The sequence below is a fragment of the Clupea harengus genome, chromosome 10, assembly GCF_900700415.2.
Source record: "Clupea harengus chromosome 10, Ch_v2.0.2, whole genome shotgun sequence".
Taxonomy (NCBI): Eukaryota; Metazoa; Chordata; class Actinopteri; order Clupeiformes; family Clupeidae; genus Clupea; species Clupea harengus.
Window position 1 is genome coordinate 3,778,942 of NC_045161.1, and position 18,994 is coordinate 3,797,935.

General features: G+C 41.7%; 1 protein-coding gene across 1 annotated transcript in view; it reads right to left on the reverse strand.

The window, feature by feature from the left end:
* The window catches only part of LOC105913154 (inactive N-acetylated-alpha-linked acidic dipeptidase-like protein 2), a 242,130-nt gene that overhangs the window by 136,895 nt on the left and 86,241 nt on the right, over nt 1-18,994 (reverse strand). The window contains exon 2 of the mRNA XM_031575034.2: nt 10,027-10,564. Within this exon, the coding sequence (XP_031430894.1) occupies nt 10,027-10,556 (530 nt within the window). The 5' untranslated portion in view covers nt 10,557-10,564. The remainder of the gene's footprint in view (nt 1-10,026; nt 10,565-18,994) is intronic.

Sequence of the window (18,994 nt, forward strand, 5' to 3'; positions counted from 1 at the left end):
TTAGGTTTACATACGGTGTCATTAATACATTCATAAAATATGTTGAATATTTCTGATATTTTAGGCTACGTTTTTTTTTCAGTTATAATATGGCATTGGTGACGCGCACTATGTTAAAAATAGACAATATGAATATTCATGAGTATTCATATTCCTTATCTTTTAGCATAAACAGTATGAAATGGAGATGTACCCTGTGTGGGAGAATTCTTTTCCCTGCATGGGCTCAGAGAAGGTATCTTATCTTATAATACCTCAGGAACACTAAACATTGCGACAAAACAACATTTCAATAGCTCATGTATGTTTCAAAGATTCATGCATGCATTATCTCATTTTGTTATTATTTTTTATTTCAGAAATATTGTATTTCAATATTCAAGATTTCTTTAATACTTCTACTTTCTTGTGCCAAATCAACGACCACTACCAGGCTACTTCACAGGATGTAAACAACCTTTCAAAACTCCAGCCAGTGCTACTATTAGCACCATTAAGCACCATACAAAGGGTTCGTATGCTTCAAATCCACAGAGTTAGGAAAAAAGCCTGTAGATGGTCATGTCCTGTCGGTTGTCAAGTCCCATGCCCCGTTCCACTTGAACAGCCTAAGACCACCTGTCACCACCCCGGTTTCACTTGGGCGGCACTGGTTGACCTCCATGTCTCAGGATGACCCAATGACCAACTCCAAGGGAATTACTTTTTCAAAGCCTTCAATTTGGCAAAATTTCAACTCTATGAGAACTCTAGAAGACTAGAACCTCGTGGATTTTAGACAGAACACAATATCAAGATTTGCCCAAAAAGGGCTTTCTTTCAGAGAAAAGAAAGCGCCACGCTGCTTTAATTTAATACGAAGGTCGAGGGAAAGAGATAGAAGGCGAGGGAAGATAACTACATGATGCTGTTATGTTGTTATCTCAGCCCCACAATCCTCTGCTCATCTTCTCACGGTATCTAGCATCTCTGACCATGGCCAAATAATGTGGTAAGTAGCCCAACGACATTGCCTCTGGGCTGCACTGGGCAGACGCTTCTTATCCGCTCAACACATTTTACTACATCAGATCTTTTTTTTTATTTTTCTCCACTGAAAAAGGAGCACATGAACACATAAAAAGTCGCCAGATGAGTCAGACTTGGCAGGGAAGAGTAGTGGACTTTTTTCACCCTTTTGTTTTTGTCAAGCAGAAGCTCATTGAAAATTTCTCAAATTCCAAAACTACATCCTAACAAGGACCTAAAAATAAATAAATAAACGGTTCATACTGACAGAGTACAAAGAAAGAGCACGGCCTCCGCAACCTCTGCCCAACTTCCAGGCTTGTGCCCGGATGGCAGGAGTCTGTGCCCGGGTCAGGGTGGAGGCGCACGTCACACACCCAGAGGTGGGCTGCGTGAAATATGACAGGTTCGCCTCTTTACGGTACGTGCCCTGGCGCCGCTGCCAACGCATCACCGGTGCTTCCTGATAATGAAAACGACCTCGGCGGAGTCACTTTGATAATCCCGTGCTTAATCACTGTTTGTTTGAAATGTCATGGGCCCACTGCAGTGACCTACGCTCTGCTTGATAGGGGCCCTGACTCCTGACTCAGACAAACCTCTTCTCCAATGAGCTGTTTTAATTGCTTTGGACTTGGCACTTGGGAAAGAAAAAAAAAAAGAAATAAGTTTTGGCATGAAGTAGGTGCGCTGGCACTAACGGGATATGACAGCACATCCTCGTCACCACGGCAACCAACAGCACAGAGGAGAACCAACAGAACAGAAGTATGAGATTAGGATCATTTTTTTTTTTTTAAAGGTCAGTTTCCAAGAATAGACTGTCCCCCCAGGGGTAGGTCATTATGCGGGTATTGATGAAATGGCCTGCAATCTGGCCAATGGTAATTAAAGGGAGAGCATATATCTTTTTTTATAACTTAGATCTCTTTATCATGAGCCGGGCTACATGTAATGACTGGACAGAGGCTCATACACAATGAGGATGTTTACTTATTCATTTAATCGTTAATTTATTCCCCCAAATCCCCATGCTCTCCATTGGGTGACAACTGGTGTAGCTAATTCAATAAACAAGGAGGGGGACACGATCAAGCCAATTACCAGCGCCGCGTTACAGAGACAACTGTGTCCTTTTGATTTAGTGTGCAAACAGATATACCGTGCAGACTCCTACCCAGACGTTGCCACTGTAGACTTTACTGGAGCCCCCAAGGATCAGAGCTAGTAGATGCTGCCGGGCCAAAACTCTCTTCAGTGCACCGATGGCCATGACAATCACTCAAGTTAACATTCATCACAGTATGTCACTACAGGTGTGCTTCCATGTTCATTACCTTTTTTCACAGTTATTTGTTTCACTGGGAAAGAGGGGAAATGGCTGGCTGGGGAAAAAAAAAGAGTAAGTACAGCAATGAGCCATATTCCATCTGTCTGTTTGAGTTTAGGAGCTCGTCAAGAGCAGAGAGACAAAGAGAGGGAGTGTCATCGTGACTCCTCTGAAGTGACACTGGGCTCCGGATACAGTCCCCCACTTATTAGAGGGCCCATTGTAACACATGGTTATTAATATTGATCCCTCCCCTCCGGAATATCAATTTCATTCTGCCGGTATTGATCGCTGCGTGCATAGCCTAATGATGGGCTTCTTAGCCTTGAGAGTGCTGCCCTGCTGCAGAACCAGCACATCAGCACAGAACACCACCACAATGGAATTCAGTGCCACGGCTGTGGGGAAATATTCTCTAAGACTCAAGGGCTGGTAGAAATATCCTGAAATGAACACTTTTAAAACACACACACACACAGAGAGAGACACACACACAGAGACACACACGCGTGAGTACGCACCAATACTCACCCACCCCCACACATACACACACAAAATAGAGCCATTCTAATGTTCTAAAAAGAAACTTCTCTTTTTCTTCAGCTCATACCCACTATTAGGCACTATGGCGAGAACACATCTAGTGATCCAACCGTCATCATATAATAGCATTATTGTGTCATGGGAATGGCTCATGTAGACACCCAGCTGGGTCGTTACTCTATCCCCATGGTGATCAACCCAAGAAAGGGAGCGACTCCGACATTTCTCAAAGTGTGACACAATATTCCCGTGACACTATGGCTGTTCTACTTATTCAAAAGCATTCAATCAAAATGTCATGCCTGTTATGAAACAAATAATTCTTGCCTGCATAAGAAATGGAATAATATCACTCTGTCTCTCACCTTGGAATCATAGATTACACTAGTTTAGTATTTAGGGTCGGAGTCAGATTCTTAAGAATGGGAAAAGGGATTTAAAAAAAAAAAATGTATAGTGCAATGTAGGATGGAGAGGGACAACTGGAGTTTGCTAGAGGGATATCAAACAGCAGGCTGAATTCTCTGATGGTTTAGGCTGAAACACCTTATGTGTGTGACAGAGGATTGCAATTCATCCTTAATGACCTACTACAGTTTATGAACATACACATTCACAGAAACATACTCACACAGACATTTACTTCAAAAGCTCCTGGCAATGTCCTCCAAATAACTGTGTGTGTGTGTGTGGGGGGGGGGGGGGTCATTAACAATCATTTCATTCTAATGTGAATTGTAATCAATATGCATAAAAACTAACATTAAGTTTCAAACTAATTCTTTGAACAAAAATTACAGCCAACATTCCAACATTACAAACATTAATACCAACATTCACCTGCCCTTTTGAATCTTTTTTTAACAAGCCCCATTTTATACTATGTTGTGAGAAAGCAGTCTATCCGGTGTGTCCAAAACCCTGAAAAATGGTAAAACCTGCAATAAATTGAGCTTAAAATTGCAAAATGACTGATTTATTGAGACACATACCCTTCAGAAGACTAATTTCTAATTGCTACGTTTAGGACGGCTGTATCTCCTGTTGCGTCTCTGATTGGCACCCCACTTGTGAGGTTAATACGGACTGAGTTGATGATTAATGGAAGATTGTCTATATAAATTCAATTTGGCAGCCGCCCAACCTGGACAGCTTCTGTGCAGTATCCACTCGTGCCTCTCAGACTCAGCTGCTGCTGTTTCTCTACAATGTGGAGACTAGACACGTGCAGAAAACCCACAACTCAATTCAAACAGAAAACTGTAAGTAGCGCTAATAATCTATACAACATCCTGCAACAGAGATACAAAGATGAATAGTATAACAGTATTGCTTGACTGTTCTAGCAACTTTGGCAAGCTCACTCACATTCTCTTCCTGAGTCAGACTTTCATTTTTCTTTGCAGGGAGGGGGGTCCCTACTGGGCTTCTGTCCTAATGTACAACCCTCTTCAACCTTGCAAATATTTATTTAAAAGCAGCAGATGAGCAGTAAGCACCGTGCATCTGACGGTATCAATTATGAGGTGTGATTAGGAGCCAGTGTCTTGGGGAGATAAAGAAGAGCATTAGAGAGGACAGTGGGAAACTCTCTTCTTCCAAGGATTTTGGGTTAATCCCATTTCACTGGAACTGTTTTTCTATCCACACCCTCTTTGAAGTGTAAATGGCGGTAAAAAAAAAAGAAAAACTGCTCAACAGTAGTAGAGTCTGCTAACTGTAACTTGCGTGGATCAGGTCTGGGAATTAAAGCAGTGCACAGGCAATTGTGACATAATTATGTTGAACAAGCTATAAAAGAACACACATATATGGATGAATGAATATGAATATTGTTATCACTACATTACAATACTCATACAGTCATTCAACATCACTTCAGAATCTCCTCTGCAGAGACAGGGCTGCACATGTACCCTGTATTGTATACACACAGTCCCCCACTGGACTCTAACTCTGTCACGAGCAAAGTCTGTTGCGAGCACGTCTCTTAAGGTGCTGCGGAACAAGGTTTACTCACTGCACAGCACTGTAACCGCTGGCTACCATTACACACACATAAATGTGCACTCTCTTTATCTCCTAAGCACAGTTGATATTTGTTAATCAATGTGCAATCAATGATACACAAAAAAAGTCAATCACTCTTTAAGAACTACTTTAAGGATACACGTCTCCACTACGGTAAATGTAGTTAGGGTGCAACTCTCCAACATAAACGATCTTTAAATAAAATATAGCATCTGCTTGATGGATCTGATTTCACCTCCAACAGGGAGGGAGTGATTTATGACTTCACATGTATTCTGATTATGGCTGGTTTCTTTGTATGAGCTTGCCAAGCAATATATTAATGTATGTATTGATTTAGTTATTGGACAATAAAACTGTTGCAGGGAATATCCCTGAGCATTTTCTATCCTTCCTAATGCGTGCCAGATGAATTGTGAAGCTGACATGTTGCCTACTGTAGAACATGCATATCAGAGACTGGTGATGTTTTTTTTTTTTTTACCTTTATATGACTAAATACCAGCCAATTTGCTGGCAACTGTTTTCTGCAATTCAGAAAAAATTTAATCCCTCTGATTGCATGTGTCCACTATCACAGATCATAAGGTCATGAGACATGTATTACAGAGGAACGGGAGATAAATATTTATCATAAACCCCCGTTTTGTTGATGTCTTGTTTCAGCGAAGAGATCATATATAGCCAAGGCTGGCAAAGTAACTCCACAAGATGCTAACTGGCTAGCTACTTGAATGGGCTGTTTGCTTATAACAACCCAAAACAACAGTGACCAATGTTTCTGATTTATTAACTGAAGTGTACTGTAGTGTCCTAAAGGCCAAATATGAGCATACATTTAGTGCCATGGCTTGCGATCAAGTAACTTAAATGGTTAGTAGCTGGCTTGCTAGCTAACTAACAAGTCTTTATTGGCCGTTTGTTTTTTTACAAACCAAGACAACAGAAACAGACCTATTTACCTATATTGGCCTTTATTGTTATCGGCTAAGTTACCTGCTTAGCTGTTGGCTGGAACTAGTTGAGTGGCTAGTTATCACAGATCTTAGGTTTTAAGTATTAAGAATTAACACGAGCAAAAACTGAAACTGAAACTGAAACTGAAACTGATATTAACCCACATTTGTGGTGGTATCTTCGTTTATTTGAAAATGATAGCAGATAAGTAGTAGAATGTTTGAATGGCTCCATTTAATGGCCTTTCATCACTTCAGTGTATGGCACTTCATGACTTCATCACTACCAACAGAATGAGGTTGCTTGCACCGGAACGTAAACAAACTGTCCCATAGGGCTAACTGCTACCAGCTAGATATGTGAAGTATTGGCATCTCTGATAACACCCAGATATGTGAACATAATGGCATGCTTTTGAACAGAGACTATAGACTATAATCTTTGTTTAAACGGTTCAAGAATCTCCAATGATCAGACAGATTGGTTACATTGACGTTGGACATTGGTTAGATTGACATTAGAACAAATAAACATTCGACCATTCATTTCAATAGGAAAAAGGAGGGATGAAAAACAACAACGAGAAAAGAATGACAGGGGGCATTGCAACCACCAAAGAGCCCAGGAACACTGCATAGGATCAGGACAGACAGTCTTGCTATGTCTACCAAGGCTTTGTTTACCCCCATTTTAGTGTTCTAGATCTTTTAAAAACAAACAAGGCTATCTGGCAAGCTCATCCTGAAAACCTCCCAAAATTAAGGATTGAGATGATCATGAGACGATGAAAGGGAGGCGAGAGAGGGCTTGGATCTGAGAGCTACGTTTGCTGTTAATGACGTTATTAGCATTTGTATTGAACCAATTACGCAAGGCCTTTCAAAAGCGCCTCTAACTCTCCATTTGAGGCGTCTGGCTGGCTGGCTGGCTGGCTGGCTGGTGGAAGCTTTGCTTATGAATATGGCTTTGGTTTTTTCATGCGGTAGCACTGTTTCATTCACAATCACCATTTTCTTTGGTTAATCCGCTCCTAGCTGCCACAGTATCCTCAATCCCACTAGAGCGCAATTTCTCCCCCAAGAGATTGCAGGCTTTGTGCCCATAAAGTAAATAATGCAATTATCTTTGTAAACATGTACTCTCTTCCTGAAAGCCAAGCAGATAACGCAGAGAGAGAGTTTAGACGCACTGGATGCAAACAGCATCACAATATTGTGACTCAACTGTGTTTCAGCCTCCCGCACATCAGCGTGCTGCCTGCCTCTCTCCTCTTGCAAGAGCTTCTGCGGTCGGCTGCTGGCAATGCGGCTTGAAAAATAAATGTGACTAAATAAATAATAAACACGGCTGAAACCACAAGGATTGCTCGCAAAGTCGGCATTGTGTCACTTGAGCCTGAGCACTGAGTTATCTTACTGACACAAATATGCAAGCAATCCATGATCCCTGCCTCAAAATAAAGCAGTGTCATCCCAGTTGGGGTTTGTCGACATTTAATTTCACATTAGGACCTGCTTGGGAGCACACCCCCACCCCCCCACCCCACCCCAGCCTGTCAGCCCACTCCACAGCTGTGCTTGCAGACAACAAGGCTGCCTGTCACCTACAGGATGGGCTGTGCTCTTGGCTCCAGGAGTGTCTTTGTTAGTGGTGAGCAGGTCCCAGGGAGGCTGTCCCAGCAAAGGCCACATCTGTCTCTACAGGAGTGTCTAACTTTCCCTATACAGGCCACTGTGCCCTTGTGTTTAAGATCTTTTCCTTACACTTTGTCTCTCTCTTTCCTGGGCCTGCCTGTGTCTGTCTGTCTGTTTGCCTAAGAGTGCTATAGAGTGCATATACCATATGTTTAGAGAGATGTTTAAAAAGCTCTAAAGGGAACACAAATGTACAAATGCCGTCAGACTGTAAATAAATTGTGAAAACCACTGAAAAAAAGCCAAAGGCTTGTTTACCAACCTACCCAGGCTTATTTCCAACCTACAATTTATATCAGAAGTCCTTGCGAGGATAAATGCATCTCAGCTCCAGGATCATCTTAAAAACAATCTCTTCGAGCCATTCCAAACTGGATTTCACCCTGAACACAGCACAGAAACTGTCTTGGTTAAGATAACTAATGACCTCCTTTGCACGGTTGATAACTTTTCACCTCAGTGCAGCCTTTGACACCGTTTCTCAATGGCTTCTCTTAGAAAAAGATGAACCCTTTCACCCTCTCCATAGATGACTGCACCATACGCTCCTCCACTCAGGGCATGAGCCGTGGTGTCATCCTGGACAGTACCCTTTGTTTCTCCAGTCATACAAACAATCTCTCTCTGGATTGCCTTCTTACATCTGCGAAACATTTTTAAACTATTGACTGCTTTACCACAACACACCACGGAAGTCTTGGTCAATGTCATCATGCATTAACTGCTGCAATACGATCATGGCAAGCATCCCCAACAATCTCGTTCATTGACTTCAACTCATCAACAACTTTGCATCAAGGATTATAACATGTTCAAAGTCTACTGAACATGTCACACCCCTGCTGATTCAATTTCACTGGCTCCCTGTGGCACAACGGATCAACTTTAAAATCGTATTATTAACATCTAAAGCTCTCCATAATCTTTCCAGTTTATGTCACACACCTCCTTCAGACTTCCACTCCCTCTTGCTCCTTGTGATCTTCATCAGCAGGTCTACCGGCACAACCAGCCATCAACCTCAGCACAATGGGTGCCAGGGCCTTCTCCAATGATGCGCACAAACTTTGAAACTTTGCTTCCCCCTCACATCTGCATACTGCACTCCATGTCTTACTGTTAATGGGTATTTTGTTGCTTATTATATATTGTATTACTGATCTTGTAAGTGATGTAAGGTGACCTTGAATGCCATCCAATAAAATGTATTATTATTATTATTATACCAAATTCTTTCTATTTAAGACACACCTCAATGGATGTAAAAAAAGTTTTCCTCTATGCGTTCTCAGTTAAATGAGAGAGCAATATCGAACTGGTAATAATATGCTATGTTCAACCATTGTGGAAATGAGCCAAGAAAAATGCATATTGGCTAAAACGCTTGATCCATAAATTATATATAATTTATATTGATACTGAATAGGGCACATTAAATTAAATTAAAAAACAATGAATTAATAAAACAACTGTAAAAACAGTAGAAAGATTCTGCATCATAAAACAAAAGATGTTTAAATTGCACATTTGACATGTACACGGATACTGAAACACCCATAAGTTTGACATAGAGTTGAGCACTTTACTTTACCAGCAGCTGATGTATCCTGCCTCCACAAGTCTCCACAAAATGATATGATGATACAATATGAACAATTGGGTCTGGTCCGAGGGAGAGTAAAGTGCCCCACGACATTGATGCCGCCTAGAATGATTTACGGCCTTCTACTTTCCAACCCAGTGTTCACATTTGACCTATGACCTATGACCTACCGATCTATTTGAAAGGGGTCTTCAATAAAAAAACACAGAATCAACAGGTTTGCCACATCCAGTGTACCAGTTCATCCACTGTCAGTAGTTTTATGCTAACTTAGTACTTAACACACCACTAACATAATGATGATTGCATGCAATCATCATTATAAAACACAAGTGGCTGGTGTAAATGACATAGTTTGTCTGGAATCCTATAAACACACCTGTATTTGCACATTCTTTAGTCTACAGGGTCTTTAGCACCAGTATCATTCATGATCTGATGAAGCACTAGCCGAGGAAAGGACTTCAGTTGTTGAGTGTTCAACCATCAGCTTCTGCTGATGGAAAAGCACAAATCATATGTGGCTCTTTATTGAGTGGCAAACACTTGTCTCTTCCCTTGTAGCATATTGCCATGGTTACCATATCTATGCCTTACAAAAGAAATATGCTGTTATCTTTATTAATCAAGCCCAACAGCCCAGTCAAAGCTAATTCATTTGCATAAAGAACATGTTTATTTTTCAGTGCCATTTGTGCAGATTCCACTGCAGTATATCAGACTTGGGCAATTTGTTTTCTATATGTAGTAGGCCTATACTATATTATGATTAAATGACCCAGAGCGCTCATGAAAAAGATGAGATATGATTTAGGATTATTAATACTGTCATTAATAATGTCATAAAGAACCAGCATTACCTTTTCAATGCCTGCAGATCCTCCGCTCCGATGCCCTTCAACACCCTGTCCAGCACGTCCACGTCTGACGCCGCGCCTGGCGTCTGACTCTCTGCGCCGTGCGTCGTGTAACGTCCAATCACCAGCCCCAGGACAAACACCCCTGCCCCGGCCAAGATGTACTTGACCGCCCAGCTCCAGTTCTCAGCCCTCCTCTGTGCTTTGGAAGCTGCCCGGGTGAAGCGGGACCCGTAGCTCGGCTCTTCCTGGAGGCGCTGGAATCGTCCATGAGGGGAGGTGGAGGGCTGGATGGGTTCCAGGTCTAGGTCAGGGCCCCCTCCTCCTCCTCCTCCTCCTCCTCCTCCTCCGGCGGAGCTGCCCACGGGCTGTCGCTCCACACACTCCAGCTGGAAGCGTTCCCGACCCGGCTCCTCCAGCTCCTTCTCCATGTCCCACTCCAGCTCCAGAGTCACGGCCTGCAGCTCCTCACTCTCCAGGTCCCGCGAGCGCAACGAGCCCCCATGACCAGCACGCACCTTCCTGTAGGCCATGTCCTCACCTGCACACACACACACACACACACACACACACACACACACACACACACAGACACACACACACACACACACACAAACACACACACACACACACACACACAGGGACAGACACACACACACACACACACACACACACACACACACAGACACACACACACACACACACACACACACACAGACACACACACACACACACACAGACACACACACACACACACACACACACACACACACAGGGACAGACACACACACACACACACACACACACACACACACACACACACACACACAGACATCAGCACACATATGCATATACATATTAGTAGGATACTGAATCATAATGGTTGTCTTCAACCGCGTATCGAAACATAAGCACATTAAGACAAATACACACAACACACATACAGAAATACAGCATAGCTACAGATACACATACAATGAGGCATTATATGAATGGTCACAGTCTGAGAGCTTTTCAATGGTACATATTGCAACACCATGATTGTAATATAATTATGAATGGACTAAGGCTTTGTGAGATGTGTCAACTTTGTGCATTTTCAAACATACAGGGGACATCACAAGATTACATGGAGATGAACTGATGTGGACTATTGTCCCCCAGCTGTAGTTGTTCTGGTAATAGGAAATCTGTCTGTTGCTACAATGAGATGAAACAGTCTTAATCTAAATCTAGCGCATTGTACTCATCTAATGTTATTGGAAAGGTGCTTTTATACTATATAATAAGAAAATAGTCTGTAATAGGTAGAGGTATACATTAAACCTAAACATTTTTCTTGAAAGCCCTGTTAGGGAGCTGAACATGCTTGGTCACATGAATTAGATATCCTATGTCTGGATTAAATTGACAGGATGGGATCCTCACCTAAAAATTACTTCTTATTCCAAAAACCATGCAAGTCTACTTCTTAATATCTTAATATCATGTCAGTTTCAAGATTTAACTGAAACACCCCTCCGCAATCTAATGAGGTTTGCTCACAATTTTGAAAACCAAAAAGCCATCAATTATTTCAGAGTAAAGCCCGAGGTCCCCAACAACCTATTTATTCCAACACAGAGGAATATCAATTGCGAGTAAATCAGAGAGCAAATTATTTACCTTGACAAAAATTTGTTTTGCATAAAAAAACACTCCAATAAATGTCCTCTCCATGTTAGCTTTTGGTTGTTATAGCGTGGCCTACAATACCATGACAATTACAGGCTCTGGAATTGATGTCCCTGCAGGCTGTGCTGTTAGGCTTTCACCTCTGTTACTACATACTAAAGAGTATTCTCAAAGGACACAGTAAGAGCACGCAGGTTTACTGCGGCTCCTAAAAAGATCATTAAGGTTGATGACTTGGTGGGATCAAATTCATAAAACTACTAGGCCCCTGTTTTTAGTAGTGCATCTGATTTAACTATCGTTTTACCAGCAGCACCATCGTAGTCCAAACAGCCTAATAAGTCACAAAAAATCTCAAAGAAAATGCGCAAAATCCATTTCACCTCTCCAAGCTTGCGTAAACATTTCAGCATTAAAATATGTCTGCCGCAGCCATCAAACCACACTGCTCAATCAAACATGAGGACAGTCATTGAGGAGCCATTTTAGTCAGTGGTATAGTTCAAAGTCTTATTAAAGGGGCTTGCATCTCATCGCTGACCCCTGATCAGGGATGACCACTTCTCGACTCTTCTCACTCCACCTTGTCCCTCTCTCGCTTTTCCATCTTCCATCTTCCATCTTTTCTCTCTGTTGTGCTTCCCTCATCTCCTCCTTTCTTTCTCTCTCTCTCTCTCTCTCTCTCTCTCTCTCTCTCTCATTCTATCCTCCCTGCTTTGCTGTCGTTCATGTAGGGATGAGATGCAGGCCTTGCTTCCGGAATGACAGCTGACATTCCATCATGGAGACGTCAGCAATTTAACGCCTTTCAACTCGCCAACAGAGCCATCAATTAGACAGGGACGTATATACCTCCTTTGACTTCACCCTGGTGATTGATGCGCCGCTGACAACTGAAATGGAAGCGCTGCAGTGTGTTAATGCCAGCTTAGCATTCGCAACCAGCAGAGTCCTGGATTTGCAAACCTCTCTCTCTGTGTGTGTGTGTGTGTCCAAAAAGGATTGCATTTATTCATATTGCATTTAGCAACAACGCATTATCAGACCTACTCTGATTGCCGTGTGGATTCATTAGTAATATTTCTGTAGTTATTATCCTTTATGAATTTACAATTCTATGGTTACCATGCACAGAGCAGCATTCATGACTTATTTTAGTCAGTTGTCGTGTATTTGCATATGACTGAGCTAACTGAACAGGTATTTTAAAATGAATTGTAAGTTTAAAATAAACACTCTGTAAATGAGGGTGTCATTGACTGATACGTCTGAGAGGGAGACACTATAAGGCAGTCCTACAGAGACAACAGATGAGGCCAGTGAAAAGCAGAAAATGGAATGAAGAGGGATATTTCCAAGTGCTGTCCAATTTAACCATAATCTGCTCAGACATGACCTTGTCAGTTGCCATAGTTAAAGAGCATGAAGTCAGCTGTCAATCAATTCAGCTGTTGCACATTTCACTGGGGTCCAGAGAACCACTCACACAGCAGTCAAAATGATGGGCAACACCTTGCAGCTAATAGGCAAGGATACACATCCAGAGCTGCACTGGCATCCTTCACCACAGTGGAGCCTGTTGAGGTGGATATTAGGGGTAAACATTCTAGCACACATTATTGATACAGTACTGTTATGCTTAAAGTATTTAATAATAACTGAAGTGAAACAGAAACATGACACATTGAGGCCAATATTTCATATTTTTGCTTAACCTCTTAAAAGAAATCTTAAAAATTAAACAATTTAATCTCAAAATTGTTTAAGAAACAGGGATGACTACCATCACACTTAGTGAGAGTGTACAGTCAATTAAACTGAACAAGATTTTATTTCAATTTTTTTTTGTCAAATTTTTTCACGTTTATCTCTCACCCTCCCTCTCTCTCATACACAAACAAACATTCCCAAGCGCACACACGCGCATGCTCGCACACACATTGGTAATTCACACTTCCAGACTCGATTGTGTGATTTGAAATGAGAATAATTCAACCTACAATATCCCACACAGGCTCTGATTATGGGCATGCGTCAGATGCATGTTCTCAGCGCTTGCTTCCTCTCTTGGATCATTAGGAGCTATATAGCCGAACCACAGGCCACAGGTAGGAGGCAATGCTAAGACACGCTAGGGAAGACAAAGGGGAATTGCAGAGACCTTTCACATTTTCACCGTCTCCATTAGTGAAAGCATATGGTCCAGTCCCCAGAATATGTTGCTTGCCTCTAGCCAGCGGAGTAAACCTTTATTTTTATAGAATGCATAAATAAAATATGTGACCCCAAGGGGACTAGAGGGGAGGAATGAGTGCTGGTTTACGGATCCTCCAGACGTTAAATCTCAGTGTTCATCGGCCATGTCTGAAAATGTCAGACAAGAAAACATCACCACGGCCCATATGTTCCCTTTGCCTCACCTGCACATGCACAGCTCACTAACATTAAGGCTGGCGGTGACTACATGCCGGTGAACTGCCTGGGAATCTCACTTACCAGTGAATGTTCAGCGATTTAGCACCCCCCCCCCACCCCCCCACCCCCTCCCTATTTGACAGTAGCTCTATGGGGTGTTGCTCTTCTAGACCTTAATAGCTGTTATTCAGTGGTGTGCCACCTGACTGTTTAAGAAAAGGGCTTGTCAAAGTACTGCCTAATGAAATGGCACAAAATGAGTTTTCATGCAAGGAAACGTTGTGCCTGAGTGCTCATGCAAACACTCTCACACTCTCTCTCTCTCTCACACACACACACACACACACACACACACATACATACATACATACTCCACATATCAGTATCATGCTTCAAACAGAGATGGTTAAGATTTTGATTTAGCAATCTAATCAGCAGGAGCTGAAACCGCACTCTATGCCAGTGCTTATGGGCATCAACTTCAGCCATTCTCACGTTAGAATGTAAACAAACTCCCATTAGATGCTCATGGACTCTCCGACAGTGATGGATCCAAACAGCTTAGACGTGCCTCCGTGATGCTTATAGTATTCATATAAAAGTAGCCGCAGTCCTCCTGTGAGTGATACCCCATTTGTATATTCCGATCAATAGACAGTGAATGGAATGGCGATGGAAAATGGTCCTCATAGAGAGGCTACCTGCTTCAAAACATATCAACAAGGGATATCAGATCAATTACCAGCACCTACTGCATCCACCATGGAGAGAAGACAATCTAACACACACAGAGAGAGAGAGCAAACATTCATTTTGCCTGTTAGAAATGCGAAGCCAGGATTTTTGAGGCAATCGATCAGGGCCAACTATAATGAGAGATATTGTACACATTCGTATCAGGCAAAAAAAAAAAAGACAATCGGAAGCATTCGCTCAAGAGGAGAGAGACATGAGTACTCATGGCTTTTACTATCTGAAATTAATTAGGACGAACAAACAGGTGTACATTCCCCAAAAGCTTAGTTTCATAACTTACATAGTCTGGACCACGCGGTTGCGATGCAAGAGGCAAAACCGGCCTTATGCGTGTCACAATCCTGCCCATTCATTATCTGCCTAGCAACTAGATAACCATAGCAGCCAGGAAACACAAAGAAAGTTGCTGAGAGAAATAATGGAGGACCAATGGAGCAAGGGCTTACTCTAATATATATATTGTGTCACTATTTCCTGTGCACTGTTTTCATTCCCATGTGTGATCCGTGTAGTTACCCCATAGTGATCCTCTACTACTGCTGAGCAGTCACACTTCACATGTTCTTGTGTGGAGGTAACAGTGTGAACTTGAACAGAGCAAAGGGAGATGGTTTAAAGACCAAATCAGTTTTGAATTCACAACTGTACTATTACTAAATGACTGTAATGGCAGTCAGCTCACATATCAACAACTGGTTTCCTTGTACTAATACTGCTGTCATATTCATGTATCTACAGAATACACACATGCGCACACATAGTTTGTGTATAACAAAATCTACAGGAATACACTAACAGACCACCCTCAAGCCTTCACAAAAAGCCTTGTTTTATTTAACCAATATTAGCTGGTCTTGAGACACAAAGAATGAAAATGATCATTTAGCAGATGCTTTTGTCCAAAATGAGCAACAAAACTCATTAAAAAAATAAAAAATAAATAACATGAACAACAGACAAAGCATTATGCAAAATACTGCAAAATGTTCATAACAATATTATATGTCAGATCATAGTAAAATTAACAATAATATTAATAACTATTTTGGTACACCTGGAATTAGTTAATTGTGTGATTTAATCAAAAATCAGGACCTTACGTAAACACTCAGGCTTTCCTCTAATGAATCAGTGCAACTGCAGCCCGATGTCACCCGAACTACGCTCACTGAACTGGTGAACAAGACCCCAAATCACCTGGAGTTAGCTCTCTTTCTTCAAAAAGACCCCAAATCACCTGGAGTTAGCTCTCTTTCTCCCCGCTCTCACAGGAGAGCTGCTACTCTCTCTCTCTCGACCTTCACTAGCTATTGATATAGTCATCTTGGTTGTAGTTATTACTTTTCTTATTAATCAAAGTTGATAGCTTAGTACATTTTATAACACTGATTTATCAAACTGATTTGCGACTTTAATTTGACCACTATGGTAGACACCACACTTTGTGTGGCACCCCCATGTATTCTACTTAATTGATCTGCTATTGTGTTGAACAGTTGATGCCTATCCAATCACGTGAGATCACCAACATTTTACTGGTGCTGTTGTTAGGATAGTACCAACATTATCTTGGTGGCCCTCATGAGGAGAGTGTTAATGTTTATGCACAATTGCACCCACATTTATTCGGTGCCATCCACATGGTAAGGTATCTAAATTATTCTGGTACCCGTGTGAGGCTGGTACCTATTGTACCAACAACTATAATATAAAATCGTAGGGCTTGTAAAAAAATAAACTAAAATGACAGATGAGTTCTAAAGAGGTGAGTCTTTAAACAGTTTGTGATACTCTTTGAATGTACCATGGGTATCACGTCATCGGATAGCACTAGGTAGGTAATTCCACCACCAAGGTACCACTAATGAAAAGAGTCTTGATTGCCATCTCTTGCTGTGGAGAGAAGGCAAACACAACAGACATTCTTAAGAAGAGGATCCAAGTTCTTCCTAAATCACCGTAAGGTGCATTGCACACAATTAATAGAGACCATCAACTCATTCTGAATACTGACTGATATATATTTAATAATTATATCAGTGTGTGTGTATGTTGTTTACCTATGTGTGCCAGAATGTCAGTGGGTCAGTGATGTTAGAGAATCGCTGCCCTTTGCCTTGTTAGATGATATTTATTGCTCATCCAACATGTGGTAGGAAAGTCAAACCTTTCTCTCTTAGAGAAAAGCATTAGAATCCACATAACTGCATATGTAACAGTACGCAGCGGCTGACTGCTGCTGTGGCGTTATGACATCCACACTTTCTTGCAGAAATACATCTCCAGTTACAGCTAAGTTTGTTGAGCACATGCAGCAGTTGGGATATTTGATTGCTAGGCACATTTCTGCGGCAAACATCGTGAAATTAGAGTCTCCACTGTGAAGTGCGCAGGACTGGTTGTTAAGGGCGACACCCGCGAACACAAACATGGCAAAGTATACACAGGTGATTTTTGTTAAATGTGTTGCTCGCTATGTGATTTTATATTGACGTGCACAGTCCTGCACTGGACTCAAACCTGAACTCTCGGACGCTGAAGGCAGGGATGCTAAAATTCCTGAGTTTATTATCTGTCGCTAGCACGTCTCTTATCATTTCAGGGAATTAAGTCTTCTCACTTCAGAGTTCTTTCTCCGCTGGCTACTAATTCACAAACTAGGCTGACATCCCGCTTGTTTTTAGGATGATATATTAACAGAAATGGGATATAGTATTTCATTAGTGTATAATCACCTGTAACTAAGATACTGAGATACGGATACAAAAGTTTCTCAAGCTACACGCTTGAAAAGGGAGAGGTATTTAGTTGGTTGCACTTTGCGGCCTCACCACTAGATGCCACTAAATCCTTCATAGTGTACCTTTAACATTTTAGCTTGAAGGCCCTACACAGTCCCATTAACCCATGACATTGTGTGCATTTGTGTTGGAGCTACGCTCATTGCAATCGCAGGAGCAGACAACACACTACACCAGTGGCATGTAGGATTATATCAAATCTCAGCTATGTCCCCAGCACTCTTCAAACTAAAATGAGACCCATGATGCTAAATGACCTAGAAATTTGGGGAAAAAATGATTAATGGATGAAATTGAGGTATCCCAAGCCCCTCATTAAAATACACCGGTGTGCTAGTCCCCGTGCTACACTATGTCATTAACCAATATTAAACCGATAGTTTTGAACTACTAACATAGTTTAAATTTACACAGTACGATGTTGGTACAACAGTTTTGGGAAACTGTCTTTCAGATGTTAGTTTAACAATGCAAACCTCCGTCATTGTACGGGAAATGCAACCGAGATCATTACAGTCTGAATTAGGCAAACAATCATTCATTAAAACTCGACAGGCCAGGGGGGCAGGATGCTTTCTTCCATCGTTGCACCATTGTGATTAACGACAGAGCTAATCTCTATATGATGAGCTTAATTAACACCTGAAAAAAACTGCCTTCATGGAGCGCACAACGCACCCACACAACTGCCTACTATGAGCTCCCAAGTTTGAAGTCTAAAAATGCTGAATGACAGAGCTTCTTTGAGGCAGACACGAAAGGCCAGAAATGAACCATCAGTATTTCATCATATATGCTAGTTATTCATGCAATTACATATACTAAATCTAAATAACACACAACAGAATAATGAAAGTAAAGATACACATAACCCAAACTTGGAATGTCCATGAACAAAAAAAAGAACTACTGTGCGTACATGTATTTAACAATCTAATTTATCTTGCCTGTTCATTTTCATGAACTTTTCTTGAACTGCATCCACCCACCACCACTAACAAAGCCAGGTCTTTAATCTCCCAAAGGTCACGGCTGAGGGATGGGTCTGCTCTTGTTTCTAGCGCTCTCTGGGCCTCTCTTTCAAGTGGGGACCCTCTTCAAGCCATTGGCTAAGTGTGTGTTTGATCTTTGCCATCAATACACCCTCCACCCTGGCAAATGAAATGCTAATATAAAACACAACCCAAGGCATCATTTATCAAGTTGAAGGTATGAGTTTCCCCATGAGGAGGCCATATGCCACTTAGTTGATTTAATTAAGTGCATCAGTTAATGTTGGCTCATTAATAAGCACCCAAGCTAGTCAGGCAACAGGTGTGCAGTGG